At 37.0% G+C, this 18,384-nt stretch overlaps 1 protein-coding gene across 1 annotated transcript in view; it reads left to right on the top strand.

Annotated features, from left to right (window-relative positions):
* Window positions 1-18,384, top strand: part of MKLN1 (muskelin 1) — a 228,747-nt gene that overhangs the window by 152,554 nt on the left and 57,809 nt on the right. Inside the window, 3 exon segments of the mRNA XM_037836141.1 lie at window positions 2,690-2,714; window positions 2,717-2,913; window positions 7,732-7,861. Of these exon segments, the coding sequence (XP_037692069.1) occupies window positions 2,690-2,714; window positions 2,717-2,913; window positions 7,732-7,861 (352 nt within the window).

Raw genomic sequence — 18,384 nt, 5'->3', positions numbered from 1 at the left:
ATACAAAGAGAACTAGTTAAGATAAGTTTAAGTGGTATTTTTAGAGCAATTCAGGAAAATATTGCATCCATGAAAAAAAAATTATCTAGAAAGATTATAAATTAAATATTTGATAGTAAATAAAAATGTCAGACCACTGATTAAAAAGCAGAGTGGACACTCACCTGTAAATTAGTAGATTGGTGAGCTGAAAATTATGAGAAAAGTTAGTACACATGAAGAAAAGATCCTGAATTTCCAACATCTATCAAATAGAAGTTCTAGAAAGAGAATGGAGGCAAGAAAATAGGTGAAAAATGAAGAAAATTCAGAGAGCTGAGGAAGGAGACAAGTTTTCAGATTGAAAGGAACCACCAAGAGCAGATCAGATGCATGAAAAAAAAAAAAATCCTTATCTAGACACTTCCTTAATGAAATTTCAGACTCAAGGTTTAAGAGAAAATCCTGAAAGCTGCTACAACAAGAAACCTGGTTATCGCTATAGGTAAGCAAGAATCAGGCTGGCATGTGGTATTCAGATTGGCTGGAGGGAAGGTGGATGGGTTGGGCAACACTGGAAGCTTAGAAGGTTTAGTGCTATATATTCAATTTTTGTGAAGGGAAAATTATTTTAAACCCAGCCTAAAATCAGTCGACTTGTGTTCAACTAATAGGGCAATCTAAAGACAATTTCAGATTTTATTTTAAACAAATTTTGATGGGGAGGAATAAATGGTTATCTACTATTTATTTGATTTTAGAAATTAAATATCTAACTTGACAGGGTAGATGAGTGGATGAGTAGTCTTCTAACTTTTGGCCTAAAAGAATTTTTGAAGTCTTTTAAGAGGAAAGGTACTGAAATATCACACAGAATTAATAAACCATTAGCTTTTCAGAAACATTTTTCAGAATTATAAAACAAGTAAAAATTCAAGTAGAGATCAAAAATCAAAAGTAAACCATGAACTGGTGAATAGCATAAAGTTTCCTAGAGTGATTAAAAGTTCTTGTTGCATGATAATTGATCCTCATTGAAACTGCATTTTTTATCTAGGTAAGAGCCAAGCTTATGGATAAATAGCTGAAGAAATAAAATTGTTTCTGTTTTATATCCTATTTGTAAGATTTGTGATATAATTATCAAGCTAATAAGATACCTTAGTCCTTTCTTGATTTGGTTTGGACTGATGTGCTAGTAAGAGCTACCAAGACAAAGAGTTTTTACTTCATCTCTGGTAACAAATTATAATGAATATGTGATAGTGGAAATAGACTTATTTGATTGGGTCCCTCAGGATTTTTAGCACAATTCCCAGATGTGTGGAGGGATTTGAGCCTTATGTACTTAGGACAGGGTAATGTGACCCAGTTTCACTGAAGCCCTAAACAGAGATGTAGTATAGTTGGGTTGAGCCTTACTGAGTTGTCTTCAGCTATGTGTGGATTGTTTTTAATGATATCATCATTTAAGATTTAAAAACGGGAACACTTTCTTTGGAGTGCCAAGGCCATGGACGTCTCAACTTTTCAATCATATTTGCCATGATTTCACCTTCAGCAAGTAAATTTTCATGCGATAGACCTTTTTAGTGGTGGTTAAAGATTAGGAGGTGCTAGAATCTTTTCTTTTTAGTAATAATTTTTAAGAAAACTTTAAAATTATTAAAATAGCTTATTGCTAAAAGCAATCCAAAAGTAGATAAATAGCAGAACTAATTTGGTGGAAGAGGACTGTTGAACATATAAGGCTAGTACTTGTGTTTTAACAACAACAACAACAAAAAGATGTTTTGTATATATAATTTATTTTTTAAATGTAAATGTCACCTGTGTTCACTGTCTAATTCCCAACTTTGGTTTTATGGACTTTTGTATTCTTTGAAATAGAATTTGATTCTTACTTAGTGTCTCATGACAAATGGCTGTTAAGAAACTTGATAAGCTTTCTCAAAGATATTTTAATGAAAAGCTGTAATCTTGTTGGATTGAAAGAGTGGAAGAATCAATTTTAGCCTTTGGACACAAATTGTATCACTTACTTCAAAGAAAGCTGAATTTATAGTATTGTGTTAAAACTAAGGAAAATTCACCAAACCTCAGAAACCAGTCTCAGGATTGATTGCTGCAAATATCTTTTTTGTCTTACCTAGATTGTAACAGCACAATTTGAAGAGTTTTGTAAAATAAATTCAGAGAAGTAATAAATTAGCTGCATCACTCTTATTCACCTCTGTTCTCTTGTTAAGAGGTAGCACTAATAATAGGATGCTTGCCTACAACAGAAGGAAGGGAGTTCTTATAATGAGGATGAACAGGAGAATATAAGTATTCACCCTTAGAGTATGATCATTATTTGCTCTTAGGTATAAATCAACATATCATGTATCATTGGTTGATTCTAATAAAAATTGTTCAGTTTCAGCTTAAAAAGCATAAAGCTCTTTAACCCAATACATTTTATTCTTACTGGGAAAATTGGAAACCTGAAAAGATATTTAGAAATCCATCCTAAATCACAGCCAGATGGTGAACAGTTTTGCAGTATGCACATATGATAATCAGAGATGGTATTTAATATTATTAAGGACAAAGTTCTTTTTTTTTTTTTTTTTTTCTTTGAGAGTCTGAAACTTCACTCTTTGGTTTCATTTTAGCATATACAACAGGAATGAACTAAAATGTTGAATCTCTTACCTTGCTATGATAGATGTGTATGGACTCAGAAAAAACACATGATTCTACACCTTTGGTGGTAGAATTTTGACATGTAATGGCAGCGTAGACGACAGCAGAGCCAGTGAACCACAATTCAGTGGATTATTTGCTTTCAACTGTCAATGTCAGTCCTGGAAACTTCTTCGAGAAGACTCCTGTAATGCTGGGCCTGAGGACATCCAGTCTCGGATAGGACACTGCATGCTATTCCATTCAGTAAGAATATTCTGCCCATTGTATTATGTTATTTTTTAATGTTTATCTCAATAGAAAAGAATTGGTGAAATCTAACTCTTCAGTAAGAGATCAAAACTTTTCATTAGAAATAAATGATTAGTGTGGCAAGAATAGGAAAATATAAACTTCCTTTAATAGGGAATTGTTTGCTAATTGTGAGACTCTTCCCATCAACCTAAATAGTTGTCATTTGAATACTAATCTAGACAATCTTATTATGAACTTCTTTACTGCTTAGATATTGTAGCTATTTCTCTTGCTTATGCCTTTCTGCTTACTAACTTTGTAATTAGAAAGAGCATTTTTTTTCTATTTCCCCCTGTACTACTCTCCATCTAGTGTGATGAATTGACTCTATAGAATTCCTCTATCCTTGGCCAGTAAGAGCCCTTTCAAATTGGCTTCTGTGTCCTCTTGACATGACCCTAGTAAGTAGTCTTAGAAACTTTCCTTGCTTTCAAACATAAGATGCCCCAGACTAATCTTGAACATTTCCTGACCCAGCCTTGTAATGGCTCATTTCTCTTAAGAAGCCTGTTATTTTAGTGGAAAATAGTCTGTAGAAAGCAAAATCTGGAAGTTAGGAGTATTTTTTGTTACTAGGTTGTCATTGTATAAATGTTTATTTATACTTTTTTTTTTAGTAAGAGAAAAATCACAAGTTTATACTATGTCCAGTTTACATTAAAGATTACAGGGTTTTTATTTACTGCCTTTAGATTTTGTATTTGTGTGTCTTTTAAAGTGAAAATCCTACTTCTTAAGGAATATTGTATTACTTGCTTGCTCTATCTCTAATAGTTTTCAAAATAACAAAGCTAACAACAAAACTACTGAATGCTTCCTGAAGTTTCTTTCTGATTATTTTTCTATTTAGGATATAGTCTACTTGGGTGGACAGTCAAAACAATGTGAATTAAAATCACTAGAAATACTCCTTCTCTGTGTGGTTATACTGCTACTTTATATATAGATAGGTTTATTTGTTTAATTTCTTTTCAAATTTTATGGATTCTTTTTCTTTTAAGTTGAGTTTGTTTTCTAATTAAGTACAAATCATACATGATTCTAAAGTTAAACCATAAGACAAAGTCCATTCAGAAAGATCTTCCTGCTCTGTTTCTTTCCCCTATAAATATCTCATTAGTTTTTGGGTTATCTTTTCCTTGTTTCTTTTTTGAAAAAAGAATCAAAAACACATGCACAGGAAACTAAGATGGCGGCTAGGTGAGACAGGGCAAAAAAACACCTCCGTGAAAAACACTAGATAAAAACCAGAAAGTGACCCAGAATACCAGTTACAACGATGCGCCAGCTGGACGAGGTCTGCTAGTTCCACAGGGGCCGGATACTTGGTGAAACTGGGAGTCTGCATTCTGAAACGAGTGAGTAAGCTGGCTGGAAGACCCGCAGCCACGCGGTGGTCTGGGGAAGCCAGGGTTTGGCGTTTGGAGACCGACTGGCTCTTTTAAAAAAATAAATAAATAAATAAAGGAAAAACCCAGGAGCAGCTGCAGTTGCGATAGTGGGAACCACGCAGTAAAACACAGCAAGAAGGGGCTGGGCTGGCCTCTTGGTATCTGGTCTGGGAGATAGCCCTCTGCAGATACCCTCAGGGTCAGGGGAATGGAGGGGAGAGCCAGAAGCAGAAAGAAACCCCACAGCTAGCAGCTGGCTCCCCGGAGGGCTGGATAAACTCCTGCCCAGGGCTGTGCCCACAGCCCAGAGCCCTGCCAGTTGTCCCGGAGCTGGGAAGGAGGAACTGTGTGAGGAGAGGGGTGTTGAGACACCCCGTTCGGCCATCTTTGAATCGGGCTGAAAGCGCCCTGGCAAGGCCCGGTAGCCCGGGGCTTCCCTTGAGGGACGGCGCGCACTGGTGATGTAGCATGGCATTCCCTCGGCAGAAGTCCTGGAGGATCGCGGCTGGGCGGGAGGACCCGCTCAAAGAACCCAGGGACACTATGCCAAGTCTGGTGGTTTGTGGGACACTGAGAGAGAGGGTCTGGGGCTGAAATGAAATGAAAGCTTAGGCTCTTGTGGTGACCTTGAATCTTCGGGAACCTGGGGGATTTCAGTGTTAAAGCTGCCCTTCCTCCCTGGCCACCCGTACACACACCCCACATTCAGGGCAGACGGCTCCAGCAACACACCCAAACTGAGTTCTCCAACTGAACCCCACAAGAATCATTTCCCCACACACCGTGGGGACAAGGTGGAGAACAGACTTGAGGGGTATAGATGACTCACAGACACCATCTGCTGGTTAGTTTGAGAAAGTGTATGCCACCAAGCTGTGTTTCTGAAAAATTAGATAGGTATTTTTTTTTTACAACTTGAAAGAACCCTGTCAAGCAAAGCAAATGCCAAGAGGCCAAAAACAACAGAAATTCTTAATGTATATGATAAAACCAGACGATATGCAGAATCCAACTCCAAACACACAAATCAACGTGTCAGAAGAGACACAGTACCTTGCACAATTAATCAAAGAACTACAATCAAGGAACGAAAACATGGCAAAGGATTTAAAGGACATCAAGACCATGGCCCAGGATATAGGCGACATAAAGAAGATCCTAGAAGAGCATAAAGAAGATATTGCAAGAGTAAATAAAAAAATAGAAGATCTTATGGAAATAAACTGTTGGCCAAATTAAAAAGACTCTGGATATTCACAATACAAGACTAGAGAAAGCTGAACGTCGTCTCAGTGTCGTAGAAGTCCACAGAACAGAAAATGAAAGAACAAAAGAAAGAGTGGAGAAAAAAATCTAAAAAATCGAAATGGATCTCAGGTTGATGATAGATAAAATAAAACACCCAAACTTAAGACTCGTTGGTGTCCCAGAAGGGGAAGAGAAGGGTAAAGGTCTAGAAAGAGTATTCAAAGAAATTATTGGGGAAGACTTCCCCAACCTTATACACAATACAAATACACAAAGCATAAATGCCCAGCAAACTCCAAATAGAATAAATCCAAATAAACCCACTCCAAGACATATTCTGATCAGACTCTCAAATACTGAAGAGAAGGAGCAAGTTCTGAAAGCAGCCAGAGAAAAGCAATTCACCACATACAAAGGAAACAACATAAGACTAAGTTGTGACTACTCAGCGGCCACCATGGAGGTGAGAAGACAGTGGCATGACATATTTAAAATTCTGAGTGAGAAAAATTTCCAACCAAGAATACTTTATCCAGCAAAACTCTCCTTCAAATTTGAGGGAGAGCTTAAATTTTTCACAGACAAACAAATGCTCAGAGAGTTTGCCAATAAAAGACCTGCCCTACTTGAGATACTAAAGGGAGCCCTACCAACAGAGAAACAAAGAAAGGAGAAAGAGATATAGAGAATTTTAACAGACCTGTATAGAACCTTACATCACAAATCACCAGGAAACTCATTTTTCTCTAGTGATCACGGATCTTTCTCCATAAGAGACCATAAGCTGGGACATAAAACAAGCCTCAAGAAATTTAAAAAAAAAAAAAATTTGAATATACTCAAAGCACATTCTCCAACCACAATGGAATACAAATAGAAGTCAATAATTTTTTAACTGTAATTCCACTATTTACTTTCTGCATGATATAAAATACACAAACTCTAATGACAAATCAGTGGTTTTGAACTCAATGTAAAATATGTAATTTTTGACAAGAACTACATAAAGGTGGGGGAATGGAGGAGTATAGGGACATAGTTTGTGTGTTCTATTGAAGTGAAGGTGGTATCAAAGGAAAACAAGATTGATATGGATTTAAGGGGCTAATTTTAAGCCCCACAGTAAACACAAAGAAATTATCAGAGAATATGACCATAGAGATGAAAAGTAGAGTTTGGGTTAAGAGAAATGGGGGAAGGGGCAATGGGGAGTTAAGAAATGAGTGTAGGGTTGCTGTTTGTGGTGAAGGGAAATTTCTAGTAATGGATGGTGGGAAAGAGCATTACAACATTCTAAATGTGATTAATCCCACTAATGGAATGCTAGGTAGGGGGTGGAATGGGAAGATTTAGGCTGTATATATGTTTCCACAACTGGAAAAAAAAAAGAAGGCAGTCTAAATAGATGACGATTGAATGCCAAGGATGAACTTGGGTGGGATTGGAGGATAGAGGACAGGTGGCTCAAAGGGACACAGTTGAGACATAAGGAAAAGGAAATATAGAGTGTAAGCTTTGTATCATTGTTGAATCTCTTGTACTTCTTAGCTGCGCTTAATGAGATTGCATAAAAGAATGTTCTTGTTCATGGGAAGTGTATACATGAATTATAGTGTATGTTCAAGGATGTGTGCAGCTAGCTCTCATATGTTCAGAAGACAGAGCAATAGATGATGGATGATAGATAGGGAGGGAAAGAAATAGCGATGTGACTGCATGTTAAAGTTGGTGGATTGAGCTATCGGAGGAGGGGGGTCAGGGTATGCTGGAGTTCTGTGTATGGGTTAGTATTGTTTTTGCAACTGTTCCTATAACTTTGAATTTATTTCAAAATAAAAAACACATGCACACACATATATACACATTCCTGGTTCTTCTTTCTTACACAAAGGCAGTACCCTTGTAAGTATTATTCTGCAACTTTCTTTTTTACTTTAACAGAATGTTCTGGAGATCACTTCTTAGCTATACAGAGAGATCTTCCTTATTCCTCTTACATAAACATAGTACTCCATTGCATGGAATATCATAAAATTACTTTTGTGAAAGTTTAAATTTTAGAGGACTCATTCTGAATTCTTTATGAAAATTACTTTCTCCCCTTTCTTTGCCATTTGTTTTTCTTTCTCAGAAAAATCGTTGTTTATATGTATTTGGTGGCCAGCGATCGAAGACCTATTTGAATGACTTCTTCAGTTATGATGTGGACTCTGATCATGTAGACATAATATCAGATGGCACCAAGAAAGACTCTGGAATGGGTAAAGTCATTCATTGATTCTTCTCTCATGTTTAACTACTTTAGGTAGAAAATGATAGTCTAGTTTCTTTTCTTTCTAACTGTTCTTCATCTCTTTCCCATCTCTTTAATTGCAGTAATTCTGAGTAAAAGGAAGAAAACTACCAGCTATAAATTATCAAGTTCTATCTTTTTAAAAAATATGTGAATAATAATAATTATTGGTATTTTCTTTGAGTATAGAGACAGTATGTGAATTTCTAAAAGAATTGTATGTGTGCTTGCTGGGGGAGCTTTGCAAGAATTAATATCGTAAAATGATAATCTATATTTGCTGATGCTTTCCACTGTCTCTTTTCTTTATAGTGACAATATATTATGCTCTAGCATAGTAGGATATGTCTTTCTTCTGAGAGAGGACTTCTTAGTGTACAGGCTTAACCTCCAAGAAGTTATTCTCCTAATAACAGGATGATTGTTTTGGCCTTTAGTCCCAGTCAGTACATATAGTCCTAGATAGTCACAGTCTATGCTTATACCCAGGCATATGCATAATTATCAGTAGTGCCCCCATTCACACTCAAAAGTGTTTTGTTTTGGATGATAATTTATTTAGTCACCCTATGTAGTAGTTACTTTGCCTGTGATTAGTATATACAGAAAAATGATTTTTTCAGTTGTGGGCAAGTATCTAATTTGAACAAAAGGGTGAAAAATTAGATCAATTACTTTTCTTTTTAGCAATTATTTATAAAAAACAAATCTCTTTATTAAAATAGTCGCTCATAGTTAGGAAAGCTTTTTTTTTTTTTAAATTTACAAAAAATAAGACCACAGTGAAAATCTGCCTAATAAGCATCCAGTTTAAATTGGAGCAGGAGAACGTAGGAAAGGAGACTTCTTTTCCTCACTAGGAATGAGGTTTTCCAGATAAAAGTAGATTGAATTGATATGCTTGAGCATTTGGAATCAAAAGCCATTCACACATTGATCTGATGTGAAAGACTAAGGATAGGCACGTAAGAGGAAAAGCAACAATTTTTTTAAAAAAGGAAACATCGCAGTGAATTTCTTGGCTCCAGAGTGAGCAATGAGTATATTTCCCTGGTTATAATAATGTAAACGCTGCAATCAGTTTAACCAAAAACTGGGATAAAATTTATTGGGAGGATAGGGTGAGAGGAATGGGAAAATAGTGTATGAAAGCTAAATCTTCATGTACTCTTTCAGGAAGTCAGTAGATGATGTCTAAATGGGGAAATAGTATATGAGAGCTAAATCTTCATGTACTCGATCAGGATGTCAGTACATAATGTCTAAAATAGACTCTTAAGCATATTATTTAGAAATATGGACCTAAATACCATAAGAAATGACTACTAATATCATTGAAATTGTCTGTCTTATTTACTCATTTATTTTCTGCTATTAGAGGATAATGTAGAAATGTATGATTTAGTCTTTGACTTCCTCTAGCTTTAAGAGTTATTCTAAATAGGAGGAAAGAGGTACAGACTCCTTTAAAATCCTAATGTAGCTTTACCTGAAAAAGGAAATGAAGATAATTGATTTGACAAATAATTTGCTGAAAACTACGTGCTACCTCAGTGCTGGACTACAAATACAATGGTGAACAAACTGATCATAGTCTGCTTATAGTGTAGCTAGTAGATAATGTAATATGCTAATACATAATAACAGCTCTTCTTTATTTAGACCCTTTGGTTTGCCAGACACTTAAGTTAGGAGCTTTATAAATATTTTTAATTGTTGGTATTATTCTCTCATAGCAGATGAGAAAAAGTGAACTCAAAGGAGTTAAGTAATATATTCAACATTCTACAACTATACAACCCTAAAGGTGGGATTTAAACCCAAGTTTGAATGAAAAGGAGGGAAAGCGTTCTTTCCCCTATACCAAACTACTTTCCAAGCTTAGAAGAAAAGTGGTAAAGAGTGATAGTAACAGACTGGGTTAAAAATTCACTATAATAAAGTAGACTTTAAAAATTAGTTGTGGAGGCTTCCGGAAGATGGTAGATTAGGAGAGACAAGGCAAAAAAACATCTCTTTGAAAAATACTAGATAAAAGACAGAAAGTGATCCAGAACACCAGTTCCAGCAAGGTCTGTTAAATCCACAGGGACTGTGCACTTGGTGAAACTGGGAGTCTGCATTCTGAAACAAATGAGTGAGCCTGCTGGGGAACTGGCAGCCACGCCATGGTCTGGGGAAACTGGGGGTTGGCGTTTCGAGACAAATTAGTTTTAAAAACCCAAAAGCAGCTGTGGATCCAGCAGCTAGAGCCACACAGTGAAGCGCAGCGGGACCTGCTTCCTCACAACCTGTGGGCACACCTCAGTATGTGGCGTGGATGATAGCCTTTCTCACACCTGCAGTTAACTGTCTCAGAGCTAGGAAGGCGGAGGTCGGCGAAAAGGGGAAACTAACCATGCCCCATGCAACCATCTTTCCGGCGGGCTGGGAACGCTCCTGCCTAGTACCACAGCGAGAGCTGTGCTGCACAACCCAGCTTGGTGGGCAGTGTTTCCAGCAACACGCACACACGCATCAATATCTGGCATCAGGGCTAGGAAGGCAGAGGTGTGCAAAAAGGGGGAAATTAACATGCCCCATACAGCCATCCAATTCAGCAGGCTGGGAATGCCCATACACGGCCCCGCAGACCAGAACTTCCCTTGGGGGATGGCGCTCACCTGTGATGTAGCACAGTCTCCCCTCAGCAGAGGCCCTAGGAGGGCACGACTTGGAAGAGGGACCCACTGGGAAGTCCCAGGGACCATACACCAATACCAGGGACTTGTGGGTCAGTGGCAGACACAAACTGTGGCAATAATGAACTGAAGGTTTAGACTCCTGCAACAGCTTTAAATCTCTAGGAATACCTGGGAGTTTGGATTATTAAAGCCGCCCTCCCTTCCTAACTGATGAGACATGCGCCACATTCAGGTTGGACAGCACAGCAACTACACACGGAAACTTGGTGCACCAATTGGACCCCCACAAGATTCAAACCCCCACTCACCACAAAGACAAAGCTGGGGAGAACTGGCTTCAAGGGAATAGGTGGCTCACGGATACCACCTGCTGGTTAGTTAAAGTGTACCCCACCAAGCTGTAGATCTGACAAATTAGAGATAATTGTCCTAATAAGCCTACATATCCTAAAAGAACCCTATCAAGTTAAGCAAATGCCAAGAGGCCAAAAACAATAGAAAATATTAAAGCATGTGAAGAAACCAGAAGATATGGATAACCCAAACCCAAACCCCCAAATTGAAAGATCAGAGGGCATACAGTACTTGGAGCAATTAACCAAACAACTAAAGACAAACACCGAGAGCATGGCACAGGATATAAAGGACATGAAGAAGACCCTAGAAGAGCATACAGAAGAAATTGCAAGAATAAATAAAAAAACATGACCTTATGGAAATAAAAGAAACTGTTGACCAAATTAAAAAGATTCTGGATGCTCACAGTACTAGATTAGAGGAAGCTGAGCAGCGAATTAACAGCATCATAGAGGACAGAACTGAAAGTGAAAGAACAAAAGAAAGAATGGGGGAAAAATCGAAATGGACCTCAGGGATATGATGGACAATATAAAACGTCCAAATGTAAGAGTCATTGGTGTGCCAGAAGGGGAAGAGAAGACTAAAAGTCTAGGAAGAGTATTCAAAGAAATTGTTGGGGAAAACTTCCCAAACCTCCTAAACAACTAAATACACAAATCATAAATGCCCAGCGAACTCGAAACAGAATAAATCCAAATAAACCCACTCCGATACATGTTCTCATCAGATTATCAAATACTAAAGTGAAGGAGCAAGTTCTGAAAGCAGCAAGAGAAAAGCAATTCATCACTTACAAAGGAACAGCATAAGACTAAGTAGTGACTACTCAGCGGCCACCATGGAACTGAGAAGGCAGTGGCATGACATATTTAAAATTCTGAGAGAGAAAAATTGCCATCCAAGAATTCTTTATCCAGCAAAGCTCTCCTTCAAATTTGAGGGAGAGCTTAAATTTTTCTCAGACAAACAAATGCTGAGAGAATTTGCTAACAGGAGACCTGCCCTACTTGAGATACTAAAGGGAGCCCTACCAAGAGAGAAACAAAAAAAGGAGAGAGAGAGAGAGATGGAGAAAGGTTCAGTACTAAAGAGTTTCAGTATGGGTACGTTAAAGGACATTGAGAGAGAGGGGAAATATCTGACAAACGTAAACCAAAGGACAGGATGGCTGATTCAAGAAATGCCTTCACAGTAATAATGTTGAATGTAAATGGATTAAACTCCCCAAGTAAAAGATATAGATTGGCATCATGGATCAAAAAATACGAACCATCAATATGTTGTATACAAGAGACTCATCTTAGACACAGGGACACAAAGAAATTGAAAGTGAAAGGATGGAAAAAAATATTTCATGCAAGCTACAGCCAAAGGAAAGCAGCAGTAGCAGTATTAATCTCAGATAAAATAGACTTGAAATGCAAGGATATTATGAGAGACAAAGAAGGCCACGACATACTAATAAAAGGGACAATTCAAGAAGAAGAAATAACAATCATAAATGTTTATGCACCTAAGGAGAGGCTAGGCCTCCCTGTATTTGTGCCTAAGAGTCTCCTCCTGAATGCCTCTTTGTTGCTCAGATGTGGCCCTCTCTCTCTGGCTAAGCCAACTTGAAAGGTGAAATCACTGCCCTCCCCCCTACGTGGGATCAGACACCCAGGGAAGTGAATCTCCCTGGCAACGTGGAATATGACTCCCGGGGAGGAATGTAGACCCGGCATCGTGGGATGGAGAACATCTTCTTGACCAAAAGGGGGATGTGAAAGGAAATGAAATAAGCTTCAGTGGCAGAGAGATTCCAAAACGAGCCGAGAGATCACTCTGGTGGGCACTCTTACGCACACTTTAGACAACCTTTTTTAGGTTCTAAAGAATTGGGGTAGCTGGTGGTGGATACCTGAAACTATTAAACTACAACCCAGAACCCATGAATCTCGAAGACAGTTGTATAAAAATGTAGCTTATGAGGGGTGACAGTGGGATTGGGAATGCCATAAGGACCAAACTCCACTTTGTCTAGTTTATGGATGGATGTGTAGAAAAGTAGGGGAAGCAAACAAACAGACAAAGGTACCTAGTGTTCTTTTTTACTTCAATTGCTCTTTTTCACTCTAATTATTATTCTTGTTATTTTTGTGTGTGTGCTAATGAAGGTGTCAGGGATTGATTTAGGTGATGAATGTACAACTATGTAATGGTACTGTAAACAATCGAAAGTACAATTTGTTTTGTATGACTGCGTGGTATGTGAATATATCTCAATAAAATGATGATTAAAAAAAAAAAAAAAAAAAAGACACCAGAGAAAAGACAGATTTCTGTCCAAGTCACAAAAAACATCCTGACAGGGGACTTTTAATTAGCACACAGAAGCCAGAAGATGATGGAAAAATGTCTTCAATAATAATTGTAAATCTACAATTTTGTTTTGACCTAGTACAAGTTTATTCACACAGTAAATTTTATGAAGAGTTAGACGTCTCAATCCATTTTGTAATAAAGAGCTCATCTTAAGAGCTTCAGTGTGTGCCACTTTCTTTCATATTGGAAGCGAGATAGCATGTGAAAATACTTCCCAAACAGTAAAGACCTATACAAATAAAAGTTACTTGAAAGAAGTTTACTCTTTTTTATTCTTTCTGTAACCACCCAAATTTGAAGCCAGTAAAAGGAAGATTTCTTGCAGAGAGGGTAAATTATTATGTTTTGCTGGAAACCTTCACTATGTTTCTGTTAAATCATAGGGATCCAAGATCAGCTTTGTGTTCCTGAGGATTTACTTCTATTTGTACTAGGAAAAAACAGCAGTTGTCTTCAATCATTCCCACTCTTGGAGCATAACAAACACAACATCACTTCTCCTTTTAATTTGTCCGGAATCTGTTGTAATCTAATGTTTTAAATAAATGCTTCACTCCTTAAAAAAAAAAAAAAAAAAAAAAAAAAAAAAATGTTTATGCACCTAATCAAGGTGCTCCAGAATACATGACACAAACGTTGACAAAACTAAAAGAAGCAATTGATGTTTCCACAACACTCTCTCCTATAGATAGATCAGCCAGACAGAAGACCAATAAGTTAACTAAAAACCTAAACAATCTGATAGATGAATTCAAATTGACAGAAATATATAGAACATTACATCCCAAATCACCAGGATGCACATTCTTCTCTAGTGCTCACAGAACTTTCTCCAGAATAGATCATATGCTGGGGCATAAAACAAGCCTCAGGGAATTTAAAAAATTTGAAATTATTCAAAGCACATTCTTTGATCACAATGGAATATAATTAGAAGTCAATAACCATCAGAGACTTAGAAAATTCAAAAATACCTGGAGGGTAAATAACACACTCCTAAACAATCAGTGGGTTAAAGAAGAAATAGCAAGAGAAACTGCTAAATATATAGAAACAAATGAAAAGGAAAACACAGCATATCAAAACCTATGGGATGCCCCAAAAGCAGTACTGAGGGGGAAATTTATAGCTCTAAATGCATACAATAAAAAGGAAGAAAGAGTTAAAATCAAAGAACTGATGGAGCAACTGAAAAAGCTAGAAAATGAACAGCAAACTAATCCTAAACCAAGTAGAAGAAAATAAATAACAAGGATTAAAGCAGAAATAAATGACGTAGAGAACAACAACAAAAAAACAATAGAATAAATAACACAAAAAGTTGGTTCTTCGAGAAGATCAACAATATTGACAAGCCCCTAGCTAGACTGACAAAATCAAAATAAGAGAAAACCCAAGTAAACAAAATAATGAATGAGGGAGGTGATATTACTATGTATCCTGGAGAAATTTAAAAAATTATGAGGATACTATGAAAACTGTATGCCAACCAACTAGATAATGTAGAGGAAACAGGCAGTTTTCTGGAAACACATGAGCAACCTAGACTGACAAGAGAAGAAATAGAAGACCTCAACCAACCAATCACAAGCAGAGAAATCCAATCAGTCATCAAAAAGCTTCCCACAAATAAAACTCAGGGAATGATGGCTTCACAGGGGAATTCTACCAAACTTTCCAAAAAGAACTGACATCAATCTTACTTAAACTCTTTCAAAAAATTGAAGAAACTTGAGCACTACCTAACTCATTTTATGAAGCTAACATCATTCTAATACCAAAACCAGACAAAGATGCTACAAGAAAGAAAAATTACAGGCCAATCTCCTTAATGAATATAGAAGCAAAAATTCTCAACAAGAAACTTGCAAATCAAATCCAAAGACTTATTCCCTTGTTTTGGTTTGTTTGAAATGTTTTTTGATTGTATATATTTTTAAATTTCTTGGTATAGTTAATAGTTAATTAAAAAAAAAAAAAAACAATGAAAAAAATATGCAGACCCCCTGGAGGAGCTGGGGGTAATTGCAGAGGTATTGGGCTTCCCCACCTGGATGGTTCCTGATGTGCTCACATTGAGGGCTGGCGGTTTGATGTGTTGAACGCTCTATCACGGGACTTTCCCTTGGGAAGCCTGTAACTGCAAAAGAGAGGCTAGGCCTGCTTATAATTGTGCCTAAGGGTCTCCTCCTGAATGCCTGTTTGTTGCTCAGATGTAGCCCTCCCTCTCTAGGTAAGCCAACTTGGCAGGTGAAATCACTGCCCACCCCCCTAAGTGGGATCTGACATCCAGGGGTGTAAATCTCCCTGGCAAGGTGGACTATGACTCCCAGGGAGGTGTGGGATGGAGAACCTCTTCTTGACCAAAAGGGGGATGTGAAATGAAATGAAATAAAGTTTCAATGGCTGAGAGATTCCAAAAGGAGCCGAGAGGTCACTCAGGTGGACACTCATGCACAATATAAATAACTCTTTAGGTTTAATGAATTGGAATAGCTAGTAGTAAATACCTGAAACTATCAAACTACAACCCAGTAGCCTTGAATCTTGAAGACGATTATACAACAGTGTAGCTTACAAGGGGTGACAATGTGATTGTGAAAGTCTTGTGGATCACACCCCCCTTTATCCAATGTATGGATGGATAAGTAGAAAAACGGGGGCAAAAAATACTAAAGGAAAAATAGGGCGGGGGGGAACAATTTGGGTGTTCTGTTTTTACTCTTATTTTTTTATTTTTACTTTCATTTTTCTGGTACAAGGAAAATGTTAAAAAAAATAGATCGGGGTGATGAATGATCAACTACATGATGGTAATGTGATCAATGGATTATATACTTTCAATGATTGTATGGTATGTGAATAAATCTTAATAAAAAAACATAAAAAAAATTAGTTGTGGTATTATAAATTGCAAAATTTATTATTTTAGTGGTTCAGTGTTGGTTTTGACTAGCTTTAGAACTAGCATAGTCTGATAGTTGTTCTCTGTGTTCAATTTTGTTGTGATTGTAAATGTAATAGTATGTTTATTGTAGAGAATTTAGAAAATGTAGAAAACAAAAGAAAATATACTATCCACAGATTATCTGTTAACATTTTGATGTATTTCCTTCTAGTCTTTTTTTAGTTGTTTATTGTATAAGATTTGGCACAGTTTTACGTTCAGCTATTTTTAAATTTACATTAAATTGTGGTAGTTTTTCTTCATTGTTATGGTTTTATTACTGTGAACCAGAAGTATTATAGAAAAGACAAGTGGGCTCACTGCTATAATTGCGCTATAATCAACTTTTCTAAATTCAGAACCACCAGTTTTGTTTTGCATTCTTTTTATATTGGTTTGTGGGGAATTATCCCACAATGCAAATGACTTCATTCATTAGTTTAATAGTATATGTTCGACATCTACTAGCATTTAAGTTTGTATCTCTTTCCCTTTCTTCTTCCCTCTTTCTTTCCTTCTCACCATCCCTCCTTACGTTTTAGTGCCTTTTCTATCCAAATAGTGTTTTAGGCACTTAGGGTCAAGCTGTAGTTCTGGGAGATAAGATCCCTTTCCCTTAATAGATTACATTCCAGTGGAAAGAGCCTTGCAGTTGCATTTTAAGTCCTGTGAGGAGAATAAATTGAATGCTATGATAATGAATAAGATGGAGGGGTGCCATTTGGATAGAGCTGCTTGCGAAACCATCTCTTAGGAGGTAATCTTTAAGATTTAAGATAAGAAGTATCTTAATTAGGAAGAACTGTATCGAGAACTTGATAGTAGAGAGCAAGTAGAAAGGTCCCAAAGCAGGAAAGAATTTGGTGTGTTCCAGAAACAGATGGGGCTGGAGCAAACTGATGGTAGGGAAAAACTGGTATGAAATGAGGTTAGAGAAATGTAAGAGTCTTATTATTCAGTGCTTTGTGCAGATGCAAGAAATTTGGATTTTTTTTTTAATAAAATAGGAGGTCATCAAAAACTTGAATGCTAAGATCTTGATCTGATTTACATTTTGTAAGTATCACTCTTTTGCCTAGGTGTATGTTTTCCTAGGGGTTAATTTTGACAATATGCCTTTAAAGTTTCATTGTTCAAAGTCTAGATATACAGTGGGTATATTACTGAGTATTTTTATGGCACAGTTGAGCATCTGGTTAGAACTACTTGGAAAATTTTCCCAGCTAAAACTGCTGCAGTTATACTTGGCATTGTGGAACCTCAGACTCTCTATTGGCATGGTAAAATGAAACTGAAATTACTTTCTTTTTTCCCCTATTTTTCTTTTTCTTTTTCCCCTTCTTTTCATTCCTTTCTTCCCTTCTTTTCTACTCCCCTCTCCACCCTTCTTACTGTCTCCTAGAGACTTGTGGCCAAGGTTGAGCACCACTCTTCTAATTCTCTAGAGCCCATCTTGGTGCATAGTTAGGTCACATTAGGCAAGTTCTCAGAGGCTTAGTTTCCTCATCTACAAATGACTAAAATAATATTTTAAGGAAAATAGTGTCCTTGCTCATGGCTATTCTATGAGTGAAGATGGATTGACCCTCTATTTGTATTGGTGTTATTTTTAGATACCTCAGTTTTCACAAGAGGGTATCAATACTACCTTCAGGTTTATTGATATATCCAGGAGTCACCAAGTCCTGCCAGTTTTACTTCCATCATCTCTATATTCCCATTGTCTTCACTAGTTTGGGCTATCGTCACTTATTTGGCCTCTGTCTCTAGTCTTCCTCCCTCTGTATACCTCACTGTTCCCCCAAATCCTTTCTCCCCACAGTAGGCAGAATACATCAATTCTGTACTATCAGTTAAAAGTGGAACCATGTGCTTTAACCTGTCATTCAACAGATAGTTTTTAACCACCTACTATATGCCAGTTAATAAGCTAAAGCACTAGGGATACAACTGTAAATAAGGGTGGTAGCTGTTGGAACTTACAGTTGTGCATGGGTAACGGAAAAAGTAGGCAATCCTACCTCTTAATTAGTGCTAAATAATAAAAGATTTATAAAAATATAAATCTAATGGTTTTTCTTCCTTGCTTAAAATCTTTTCATTGTTTCTCTGTGTCCTCATGGTAAAGTCCAAACT

This window comes from Choloepus didactylus, chromosome 5 (genome assembly GCF_015220235.1).
Source record: "Choloepus didactylus isolate mChoDid1 chromosome 5, mChoDid1.pri, whole genome shotgun sequence".
NCBI classification, from domain to species: domain Eukaryota; kingdom Metazoa; phylum Chordata; class Mammalia; order Pilosa; family Megalonychidae; genus Choloepus; species Choloepus didactylus.
The sequence above is the reverse complement of the archived record's forward strand: the minus strand, read 5'-3'. Positions and strand labels throughout refer to the sequence as shown.